Source organism: Quercus suber, unplaced genomic scaffold (assembly GCF_002906115.3).
Source record: "Quercus suber isolate HL8 unplaced genomic scaffold, Cork oak 2.0 scaffold_160, whole genome shotgun sequence".
NCBI lineage: Eukaryota > Viridiplantae > Streptophyta > Magnoliopsida > Fagales > Fagaceae > Quercus > Quercus suber.
Window position 1 is genome coordinate 453,718 of NW_027069621.1, and position 13,061 is coordinate 466,778.

General features: G+C 35.3%; 1 protein-coding gene across 1 annotated transcript; it reads left to right on the plus strand.

The window, feature by feature from the left end:
- Positions 1-1,294: 1,294 nt before the first annotated feature.
- On the plus strand, positions 1,295-10,610 carry LOC111999423 (uncharacterized). Its single transcript, XM_024031545.2, has 7 exons — positions 1,295-2,977; positions 6,261-6,678; positions 7,051-7,195; positions 7,327-7,442; positions 7,525-7,603; positions 8,536-8,769; positions 9,994-10,610. The coding sequence occupies exons 1-7, from the start codon at positions 1,885-1,887 to the stop codon at positions 10,342-10,344; spliced, it is 2,436 nt and encodes an 811-aa protein (XP_023887313.2). The 5' UTR covers positions 1,295-1,884; the 3' UTR covers positions 10,345-10,610.
- Positions 10,611-13,061: the final 2,451 nt, after the last annotated feature.

Sequence of the window (13,061 nt, forward strand, 5' to 3'; positions counted from 1 at the left end):
TTCAATTACACTACTATCACATTAGAAGAGAAGGTAATAACGTAGTTCATAGGTTAGACATGCAATAACTGTTCTAAATTATACTATATAAAGAGAAGATATTCCACTACATTTTATTTATGTACTTCAAATTGATATAGCCATTTTTTCTTAATATAAGCATTACAATCTTTTGCCTTAAAAAAAAAAAAAGAGTCATAATCTTAGATTTCATAAGATTAATTTCTTGCCCTTCCCCTCCAAAAAAAAAAAAAAAAAGAATTTGCTGAGTGGGAAAAATCTATACATGCACATTCAAACCAGAATTCAAACAATAATACATAATACAATCATAAAACTCTCTTGTAAACCACGTTTTTTGGTCCTGCCCTCTTGTTGTTTCCCTAATAAAAAAACAAAAGATCCTGTTCACCTTCATGATTAACACTTGTCATTAAATATCTATATATAGAACTAGATAAACACAAACCCTTTTCCATTTATTTTTTTCAAAGGTGTACTAGTTTTTCAAAGGTGTACTGGTTGTTAACTGCATTAACAACCAGTACATATAGAATCAAAAAAAGAAAAAAACAACCAGTACACGAATCCAAAGACCCTACGGGCTACAACCCAAATGCCCTCTCACTCCTACAAGGCTCCAACGTCAGCTTTTATCCATTCAGCCCTCTCATTATCCAAACAAAAAATCTAATCCCGGGTAAAATTGCACAACTCTTGGAATCTAAATCTTTCTATTTCATTTTTTTTTGTGTCATTTTATACTCTATCAATAAATATTTACTATGTGTTTATCTAATTAATAATAATAATAATAATATTTAATTAATTAGATAAACACGTGACAAGTATTTATTGGTAGAGTATAAAGTGGAACAGAAAAAATATGACATAAGATTTGGACTCCAACTCTTGTTACAATTTTTTAAATATTGAAAAAATTAAGTAATTCTAGTAATACATAAAATATTAAAATACTACAATTTTTGATATTGTGGCCATAACATTATTTATTATCTATTGCTTTTACATTTTTTATGGCACAAATTATGATATTTTATATGGTCTTACAATTTTTGAGAGAAAAAAAAATAGTGAGTTTAGGCTAAAGAAATAAATAGTAATCAATATTCGTCATGTAACATAATTATAGTAAAAATTGGGGACTTTATATAAAATACTATAACTAATTCAAATATATATATATATATATATAAACAATTTCAATATTCCCCAAAACAAAAACAAGAAATTGAAAACTTCAAAAAAAATAAAAATAAAAATAAAAATAGAAGAACGATAGGTCTCCCTTTTCTTCTACTTGTTCTTTCAACTTCCTGTGCCATCCAATTTCTCTCTGGTCTCAAATTAAAACCCCCAAAAAAAAAAAAAACACACACACTCACACACACAAAAAACACTGACACTGTCCAAAACTCTGTTATTTCTACCACATATATAATTTTAGCTAATCCCATTTTATTTTTTTTTGGATCAAAATGTCTTAAAACTCAGATTCTTTACTAAAAGCTAACAAAAAAAGGTTCTCTCACTTCATTTCTAAGCTCTCTCAAAGAAATGTATGGTTTCCCTCCAATTCCGTACAGCTGGGGTTCTCTCATTCTCGGATCTCATTTCTTGGGTCTTCACAAACAATCTGGTTCAGTTTACTACCTGTAATTTTCAATTTCTTGATTGATTGATTGGATTTTTCTTGTGAAATTTGATTCAAGAATTTGATAAATTTGTACGGAATATATAGGTTTATTGATTTCTGTGTTTTTTGTGAATCGGTGCTGATTTTTTCTGTTGATAATTGTGTATACTGGAGTTGGAAGAAAAAAAACTGAGTTTAGGGTTGGTTTCTTGTTTTTGGGTTTAGTAATGGTGTCTGCGAATGACCCAATCGAATCGTTTTTGAATTCGATTCAAGAGGTGCTTTCGCCGCTCGAATTAGGGATTCGGAAAGCGGCGAAAGATCTTGATCATTGTTGGGGAGGACCAAAGAACAAAGTGAATGGCAATAGTGACGATAGTGTTGTATTGTCTAACCAATTGAATAGTAAAGTTGAGATCTTTGGTGTGAAAAAGAAGAGTAACAGTAGTAATAGTAATGGTCAGTGTGTTGTTGTTTGTGGTGATGAGAGAAAGAAGGGGTTGTCGATTAAGGTTCCTATTAAGGCCTTCTTGGGAATGTTTTCGGGGAATGGGCACCGGGTTGAGGTGCTCAATAGAGGGTTGAAAGAGAAAGGGAGGGATTCGGGTAAGGCGGATGGTGGGTCTTGTGTGAATTGCTTGCAGTTTGCAGTCACTTGGTCTTTGTTGTTTAACAGTTTCGTTCAGTCGTTTCCAAGCCCGTTCAAAGCGGGCAAGAAGCGGTTTCAGAAGGCTGGGGATGGAGAAAAATTGTGTTCTAAGGAACAATGCGTTGGGACGTTACAGAATGAAGGAAATCATGTGTCACTTGAGTGCTTTATGGGTTTTATTTTCGATCAGTTAGCTCAGAATCTTCAGAAGTTTGATCAGGGTTTGCAAGAAGATAGTCACAAGAGTTGTGATGATGCTTCTTTGTCACCACCCGCTTCGTCTAATTTTGATCATTTGAGGGCACTTACTACTATGTTGGAGGGTCGAAAAGCAGATGTTAATGGGTTTTTGGGAAATTTGAGGTTTGCTAGAGTGGGAGGTGTGCCGTCTGGTGTAGTTGGAGTAACTTCTTCGGTCGATGAAGAGGGTGATGATGGTGTTACCCCTGGAAACAGGGAAGAAACTGGAGGCACTTTGCCGCAGAAGCTGGCCAGTGGTATACTTAGTATTCCTCTATCGAATGTGGAGCGCTTGAGATCCACATTATCCACAGTTTCTTTGGCAGAACTAATTGAGCTTGTACCGCAGTTGGGGCGCACTTCTACAGATTATCCTGACAAGAAGAAACTATTCTCTGTCCAGGATTTCTTTAGATACACAGAAGCTGAAGGTATGGAAATTTCAAGTAGCCTAAAAATAAATGTTGATTCAAATTCTGTTTCACATTTGTTTCTGTGGGATATAAGTTGATGATGGAAGTGTCTTCATTCTGATAGATGGATCATGTTGTTCAGAAAGAATGTATTTGAGTTGTTTTGAAATAAGATTTCTAGGATCTTAGTCTTACATATTCTAAATGAAGCCTTTTACTTAACTGCAGTTTTAGAGAACAAGCTTTTTGCATGCCGGGTTATATTCCCTGTATGTTGTACTTTTCATATCACCTATTAATCTGCCGCCACGTATTCATCATGATATGATATGTTTAAATTTGTATAGGTGCCTATATTGTTTTATGTTTAGAGGTTAACGTACATTATAATTTTATCTGACATACTATGGTTGCATTATTCAGTGGCATCATACCAATGTGTTGCCAATTTAGGGTCTTTTGGTTAGAATTGGAAAAAAGATTTAAAGGTCTCTCTATCAATATAATTTATAATGTTGGAAACACACATATTCACAACACTTACGCTCCTCCCCCTCCCCCCTTTTTGGGTGATTGATAAGTCCACATGCAACCGGTAGGTCTTGAACACACAATCTCCTCCTTCACTTTGCTCTTACAAGGGGAGGAGGTGCGAATAGATGTTAACCCGTGGATCAACTGATCTGATATAATTTAATTTTCATAATTTCCAACTCATTCATTATGCTTTCTGAGGTGAATATAGATTTTCGCTAGATGCTTAGGCCCTTGTTTCCGTAATTCATCTTTGACCTTGAATTTAATGTATATGAACATATGGGCATTGCCAAATTGTTGATGGTGTTGATTGTAACTCACTCACACATTTATCACCTTTTCTAGTGGATGAAATTTGGGGTTTTGGCAGAACAATGGTAGCTGATATATAGGACAGGTGGTTTAATGTGAAAGAAAAGACCAAATGATGGGGCACTACAAAGGATGCCATTACCACTGGGCTATCTCTTGAACCCCTATTTTGAAGAACTTCTCAAATAGTACTAGTGGCCCATATTGCTTTATTAATACTATTTTTACTTTTATACACACACACATATATATGAAACTTTGTTAAAACCATATAGAAGATACAGTTAATGCATTTTTGTCTCTACATCTCCTGTTCTTATGAAAGAATACTCCACAGCTTTGGAATATCAGCTGCTCCCTTTAAGATGATTATTAATTCTCAAGCACATCCACGGATATATTTATCCACTTGATGAACTGCTCCTTTGTTTTTCAGCCTGATTTGTGGGACTCTTTACTTGTCCAAAGCGTTGTTTCCTTTCTAATAGCTTCAGCACAGTAAAAATTATCATCATAACAAAACTCCTATATCAGTTGACCTATGTATTATTTTCTTAGAATTGGAAGCTTTTGTCCTGCAGAGCAATACATAAATAGTTATTACATTTTAATTTATGGAAAATAGTAATGTATCAATCATCCTAATCATGGAACTCTGATGATATGTTCCATAGATAGAATTGGCACCCCTGTAGATTCTCCACAAAATTGACTATTAAATTCTGGATACATGAACTTTATATTTTATATATATATAGATATATATTATATTGTTGCACTTCTTTAGGCTTCTTCATGTCCATTGTTCATGAAGTAGTCTTGTTTGAATAAAATTTTCTTACCCATCAAAAAACAAATTCTCCTTCAGCAAAGAAAAATAAAAAAGAATACTCCTTAGTTGCAGAATGGTGAGTGGTTTAATATAAGAGGTTTAGATACTTCCCATCCTCCATCTTTATTTTATTAGATAATGTTTCTGTTATCTTTTCATCTACTTTTTCATGACTTCCTTGAATTTGTGAAATCAAATAATGCTATTCCCTTCCTATCAGTTTTAGAATAAATAAAATGGTTTGTACCTGCCGCCTTTCATTTTTCTGATTGGTGGCAGATTGTTAATGCAAATTAGGATTATCTATGTTTCACTTATGGAGGGAGTCCAATTCCTTATCAAGATTTTTTTTTTTTTTTTTTTGTATCAAACAATGTGCATGCTACTATGTCATTTTAAAATTTTCAATGACGCGGCACCACATACACCTTTAGATTTGTCAAATTTAATATGGACCTTGAAATGATTCTCTCCATTTTAAATGAAATAGAGGAACAAATTTAATCTGGTCTGTGTTATACAATAGAGTAAATAGGACCACAGTTAGTATGATTTATTAATGGAAATTATTAAAGCATCATTCTTATCTGATAACATAATAAATTTCTTTCTTTTTTTACTTGAAATCGATTGACAATTTTAGTTAAAATATTAAAAAAATATTTTAAAAGATAATATTTTGTTAATGCCAGAATTTCTTTTTGTTCTTACCTTAGTTGGCTGGTGAATATACAGTTCCTTTGATGGCACAACTAGCAAGTCTTAAATAGGTGCTTGATTTTTAAATAAACATCTAAGAAATGAAAAGAGATATGACATTTCTATTGAAGTTGATTAAACTACCAAGAAAATTGATGAATGATTTGTACCTTTGAGTCATGACAATGAATAAGTGGTTTTTGTTGCTACTTTTATTGGCATGGATGTTTTTTATAGTAGAATGTTTGTCTGTAACTAAGGCCTTTTTTTGGTTTTTTTTGGATGAGGCTTAGGGTCAGATTTATGTGGTATGGGAAATGCTACATGTATTTTGGGCTCAGATTAATAATTTCTATGCCAGGAGAGGCATAAAAAAGAAAAGAAAAGAGGGGGGGGGGGGGGTGTTGTCTATTAAGAAGGATAAAAATCTGGAATTAGTATGTTGCTTAGATTATAACTTTTTTGTTTAGATTGTTTGGAATTTGGTTACTCAATGTCGGGTTCCAATTACGGACACTGTAAACGGTTTAATTTTCTTAGAAGCCCCATTATCACATCTTGTCCTAAATCATATGCATCTCACCTAAACAAAGTGATCGTTCAGGAAAAAGGTAAATACATAATGCACATTTGATCTATTATGAGGTGTCATGTGTTGCATTTAACATGGGTTGTTATGGATCATGCGTGTGACTTTGTGTGTGTAATTACCTATAAAAAAAAATATAAATTTCTAGTGAGTAGTACAACTGACTTTGATCATCATCAAATTCAGGCATTAGATTAGGAATGAATTACCATATTCGATAGGAAATGCTTGTTTATATTCTAGTACCTTCCTGACTACTGTCAGGCTCTTTTGCATATGCATTATCTGAAAAGAAAACTTTTCTTCCTATTTTAAGTGGTACATTCTTACAGGAAGGAGGTTCTTTGAGGAGTTGGATAGGGATGGTGATGGCCAAGTAACTTTGGAAGATCTTGAAGTTGCATTTAGAAAGAGAAAATTGCCACGAAGATATGCTAACGAGCTTATGCGCCGCACTAAAAGTCACATATTTTCAAAGTCGTTTGGTTGGAAACAGTTTTTGTCCTTGATGGAGCAGAAGGAACCAACCATTCTTCGTGCTTATACTTCTCTCTGTCTGAGCAAGTCTGGTACTCTGCAAAAGAGTGAAATTTTGGCATCTCTTAAAAATGCAGGGCTTCCATCAAATGAAGACAATGCTGTTGCCATGATGCGATTTCTGAATGCAGACACAGAAGGACCTATTTCTTATGGACATTTCCGGAACTTTATGCTGCTTCTCCCTTCTGATCGACTTCAAGATGATCCTCGGTAAGATCAATTTGCTCATTGCAAAAGATTTTCAGCACATGTTCACACATATTTTGCTGCTGGATTGCCTTTGGTTAAAGCAGAATTATGAATTGATTTTCAGATCTTTTGTTTGATGCCTAAGAATAAGTTTTGTTTGACTTAGTTACTCTTAAAAGTTTTATAATATATGCTCATTTTTTTTCTTGGTGCCTTGGAATGGCAACAGTTTAAATATTTCTTTGCTGATTAATACATAGTTTCTGGTGAAAGAAATTATTGAATGAGATAAGGGACATTTCATAAACAATTAAATGCTTATAGGTGGGACTAGTGTTTCACAAATTACTAGGTTCTAGCTGATACAACTCTTTTTTTTTTTAATGCCTGCAGGAGTATCTGGTTTGAAGCTGCAACTGTTGTTGCTGTTGCACCACCTGTGCAAATACCAGCTGGAAGTGTTCTAAGATCTGCATTGGCAGGAGGCCTTTCTTGTGCACTTTCTTGTTCTTTATTGCACCCTGTCGATACAATAAAGGCAATTCTTTTGCTTTATAATTTTGTAGTTATGCATCGGCACTTCTAATAATTGCATATATTAGTTTATGCTTGGAGATATTTTTGTTATTGCTTCCTATCTTAAAATGATTGTATTTTTGGGTTTGTCAGACTCGGGTACAGGCATCAACACTGAGCTTCCCTGAAATCATTTCAAAGCTTCCACAGATTGGAATTCGGGGAGTATACAGGGGTTCAATCCCTGCCATTCTTGGACAATTTTCAAGGTTATCTTTATATCTTCGCTCTCTCTCTCTTGTTAGTCATATTTCTTGTCCTTTCGGCTAATGTGTTCGCTTGATATTGTAGCCATGGTCTGCGGACTGGAATATTTGAAGCAAGCAAACTTGTTTTGATAAATGTTGCTCCAACACTCCCAGACATCCAGGTAATGGTTTTTCTTAACTGATTGGGTATTACTGAATTTTCTTTACTCTCCAATTTTCTTTTTGTCTTATATGTTCCTTGGATGCTGTTTGATAAAAATAGAAACTTTTGATAAATTACTTTCCATTTGTTGTTAAGGATTGGCAACATAGTGCATTCTGTATGGCAATGATGGTAATGACAGGATGGTTTGCTTAAGCATGAGAGACATCAACAGTATTTGTGTTTGTTCCATCCTTCAGTTCCCAATTGAGAGTCTCACTGAGGTTGACTGACTTTTTTAGTTTCCAATTGTCAATAAATTTTTGATTTGTACCTATTGAAGCATCTCAGGAGGTGTTGAGCTTTGACCTAGTTATTATACTTCTTATTATACTCTTTTTAGTTATTTTTTGACTTGTACCTATTGCGTGGTTTTTCAGTGTTCCACTAAACGTTGAAGCCATTTCTTGTCCCAGTTTGAATTTCCTTCTGGTGTGGCCTGGTTTTTCCTGTAAAGAAAATATCCTATAACTTACTAAATTAAACTTTTGAAGGGGTTCTATTGCTTGGGATTTCCATAACTGGAAGCACATCTTGGTACTAGCTCCACATGCATCTTCAATTTATGAGGATGTTATTAATAAAAAAAAGGTCGTACCTAGTGCACAAAGCCCCTACTTTTGCAGGGTCTGGGATGTGGATGTTATTTATGCTGTCAAAATTACATGCTTATTTAAAGTTAAGGAACTCTTCCACTGTCAAGATTACATGTTATTTGACATTCTGTTTTATGAGTATTGGAAGCAAGATCTCTATCTTTCTTTCTCTGCGTGCGTGTGCGCGCGCGCATGCATTTGAGGAACATAAACAAGAATTGGATTAATCTGATATTTTGATTCAGTTTTAATGCACAAATGGGGGAAAAGTAAACTGTATTTGAATGTTGTGCAGGTCCAATCCTTATCTTCATTCTGTAGCACAGTTTTGGGGACAGCAGTGCGGATCCCATGTGAGGTGTTAAAACAACGGTTGCAGGCTGGCCTTTTTGACAATGTGGGGGAGGCTATTGTTGGGACTTGGCAACAAGATGGTCTTAAAGGTTTTTTTCGTGGGACTGGTGCAACTCTTTGTAGGGAGGTTCCATTCTATGTGGCTGGCATGGGGCTTTATGCTGAATCCAAAAAGGTGTGGAGTTTAGTCATAGATGATTCTTTTTATTTACCTGCAAACTTATGATGGGCTTGCGTATATAAATTGCTTAACCAACTTATTGTCTCAGTGGAAATGTCATTGATCCTAGAAAAATGACCAAGTTCAATTTGCATGGATGCTATAGAAATAAATATCCTGACAAATTTGTCAAATATTGCGCTTAGGTGTAAAAATTAAGAAATTAAGCTTATTTAATGACAGTAGCTTAACCTAAAGAATAAAGGAAATTCATTCTTTCCCATAGATGCCCGTTTTCAACTGCAATAGAAAACAGTCTCCAACATGAGCATTTAATTAATTACAAGGCAGGAATGTTCTGGACTGCTTTGAGATGATATAACCATTACAAGGTAGCATAGGCGGAGCTAGGGGGGTGCCAAGGGGGACCATGGCCCCCCTAGCTTTTGAAATTTTCCATTAATCTTCTTTTACATTTGGTAATAAATCTAAAAATGACACAAAAATGTATTCACGCCCCCCCCCCAGCCCCCCCCCCCCCCCCCCCCCCCCGCGCGAGAAAATTTCCTGGCTGTGCCACTTTAGGTAGGTCTGGACATAAAACTCAACACAAATCATGCTGAATGAAACGATTAACTGAGGATTTGTTGTGTGCATATTTTCAGTCATGCACACATGAACATACTATAGTGAAAGGAGCTGATTTTGATTGATTGAGATTTAGATTTTGTCATTTTGCTCTTGTCTACTTTGAAAGGTACTGTATTTTTTCTTTCAGTAACATGGCAAATTAGACCATTAATGTTGAAACTTGGGCAAGACTTCTAATTAGAAAAATAGTGATTGGTTGGTTATGCAATTAACTCTAAACCAAGTCATTGATTGCATTTGTCTATGCGAGTATCAAAATTCACACTGGCTTTGAAAAAAAATAAATTTCTCTTGGTGAAAGAGCAAACAGAAAAAGAACTTCTAAAGCTGTCCTTTGATGTTTTTAACTGAATTAACTTCCAGAGAAAAATGCCCCATTCTATTGGATGTCCAATGTTAATTGCTATCCAAATGTTTTTAAACATACTTCAACAAAAAAGCCTTGGTACCAAATCATGTTTCTAAATACACATAAATTTAATCAATATTTTAGTCATTCTTTTCTTTGCTGAAGGGTGTGCTTGGATGAAATTGTTATATAAGTTGGTATGTTGACTATCATGTTTGTCTTCATATGCTGTTTTTAAGGTTGCCCAGCAACTTCTGGGGCGGGATCTAGAGCCCTGGGAAACAATTGCTGTAGGAGCTTTATCTGGTGGGCTAGCTGCTGTTACCACTACACCCTTTGATGTGATGAAGACTAGAATGATGACCGCTCAAGGTCGATCCGTATCAATGTCAATTGTATTCCTCTCTATACTCCGCCATGAGGGACCCTTGGGCTTATTCAAAGGAGCAGTGCCTAGGTTCTTTTGGATTGCTCCCTTGGGAGCTATGAACTTTGCAGGCTATGAGCTTGCAAGGAAGGCCATGGACAAACATGAGGAACAACTAGTCGTCGACCAGCTGTCTCAGAAGAAGGTGGCAAGTACTGGATAAAGTTTTGAACTAGTATACAGCCTTAGGGTTTTCATGTGATGATAGCAAACTAATGCTGCTGGAAAGTTTTAAGCTTTTTCCGAGTTAGTAGCAGCATGTCCTTTAATTTCCATCTGCCGACATCTCTGCCGTTTTCAGTCACGGTTTCTTCATTTCATACTTTTTTGCCTGCTTAATGGTGGCACAAACATGTTTGTTCCGTTCTGGAATTTTGGTTACAGTTTTTAGCAATTTTGTACATTTAATGTGCAGTCAATTTCCTCCCAGCCCTCTTTCTGTTCAGTTATCTACAAGTTCAAGTGTACATATCTCTCTTTTTGAACTTTATATGATGATTCCATGTATCGACTAAACATGCATGTTGAGGGTTATGCCCAGTAGCGTAATGGAGCTTTTATCTTGCTGGCTGGGTAAGTTCAGTAAACATAGAAATGGGGTTAGTCGGAACATGATTCCTCATTGCCTAGCCTAATGTTGGGTATTTGGTGGGAGCAGAATGCTCATATTTTTGAAGGAACCGAAAGTTCAACTCAAGACCTGAAACTAGCTTTTTTCTGTACCTTTCTTGGGTGGACAACTGCTTCTGGTGTTTTCACTTTTAATTCCTTACATGCTTTGCTTGATAGTTGTGCTTTTCATGCTTCTTAGTTTTGTTTGTTTTCATGTTTCACTCAGCACACTTCATGTGTGCTTTGGCTCTTTGTAGTTAATTATTTTCCTTCAAAGAAATTTTATTATTTATAAAAAAAAATGCATGTTAGAGGGTCGTTTTTGCAATGTATGAATAACTAAGTTTTGAGGTGATGCACGAATTTTAAAAATTTAAAAGAAGCACAACATAAACTCGTAAGATGATGCCAATTACAAAGACATTACAGTCATTAGTAGGTAATGGTTGGATGCTGGGTTGCTCTTTTCTTGTCATTCATGTCTTTCTCTTTTATCTTTTTGTTTTTGTTTTATCTTATAGGCCTGGTGGTTGGTCTCTTATCACTAGAAAATGGTGATGGTGCTGTCGCGATGCCAGATGACCAATCGTTATTGACAATATGGCAGTTGACATGAGTGGCTACAAAAGCTTACAGAGTTGCAGTTCACATCTTGAATTGTGAAATTCAAAGAACACAACCTGCGGTGCTGCTAATATTGTTAAATGGTCTGTTTCTTGGGAAAGATAGAATGAGGCTTAAAGTTGGCAAGAGAAACGGGGAGAAGAGGAACTGTCATTTTAAGTATCTCAAATGGTATGCTGTTAAAAGGGGTACATTTTTAAGGTACCAGTCTCTGTGCAAAACCTGTGTGTGAAAGCCAGAATCTGTGTTGGTAGATTTGAGAGTATTGCCACAAAAAAGACGAGGCATCCTCTTCTTTTCTGATCTTCAATCCTGCAATCTCTTCCTCAAATGCCATATAATCCAGGGTCAGTCGTCAGATGCTGGTCTTGATCCAAAATACACGCACATACTATCAACCCCTTACCACTACCACTTTCACAACAAACCCACCCAGGCTTGACCGCTTGAGATGCATTTGGTACAAAGTCGTCCTTTTTTTTTTTCTTTTTCTTTTTTGGTTGACACAAACTTGTCCCCTTTGTGATCACATTGGGAACAACCATTACAAAAGGTAGGGAGTTTGATAGGCCATTGATAAGAAGGGAGTTGGATAATAATTTTGTTAGAACATTCAAATTCAGTTTCTAAAAGAATCTCATTTTACCATCTCAAAAGCTACTTTAACATTTCTATTACACCATTTTACAACACACCTATTATCACATATTCTATTTTATTATTCCACCCATTAAAATAATTTATACTAGCCAATAAAATAATATAATTCAATCTCTCTCTCCTCCCCCATCTCTCTCTTTAACCTCCAATCACCACCACACATAAAACTCACAACCCAGTCACTACCACCACGCCACCACTGCCCACCAAAATCCTACTGAACCCAAAAACCTGAATTAAAATTAACAAAACCAAGCAAATACCCACCAAAAACCCAGCAATCCAAATCCAAACAATTAGAGCACTCATTTTAAGCTCTCTCTTTGGCATCAATTTATTTGCCTTTTTGTTTACTGCTTTTTGTTCAGAATGAGCTAAAGTATATTTATTCTTGAAATAGTGAGGTTTTAAAACATAAACAAGAAAAAGTGAAAAGATAATTGAAACAGATTGTATAAGTGAAAAGATAAATGAAAAAGAGCCATACTCATTTTTAGAGTTTGAATGGATAATGATAAGAATTCTACTTCTCTTTTTCTTTGCATGAGACAAAAAACAAAGAAAAATGGTCCGGATGTGAAATCTTCCTCTCGCAATCCATGAGCAGAATTGTTATGTACGTATTCCCCAGATGTAAAACCTTTCCCAGTCCTTTTCTAATCCTAATTCCAATTTAATGAGGATGAAAAAACTATCCACCCACCCTTTCCACAGAAAACAGAAGTCTCCCCTTTCCCTAAAAAATAGCAGTTAAAAGCCTGTGCATAGAATATGATAATAACCATCTTTTGAAGCTTTTCCACTGATTAAATGCTATAAGGTCAGAGTACCCTACAGCCACACAACAATGAATGATCCCAGATACTCAGGAAACTGTTTTTCAGCATCATAATGGTCAGATCAGATGGAGAACACAATAATGTAGATGATTTACCAGGACCATACTTGAATCATTAGTACTCTAATAGAAACAAATGGAAAAGA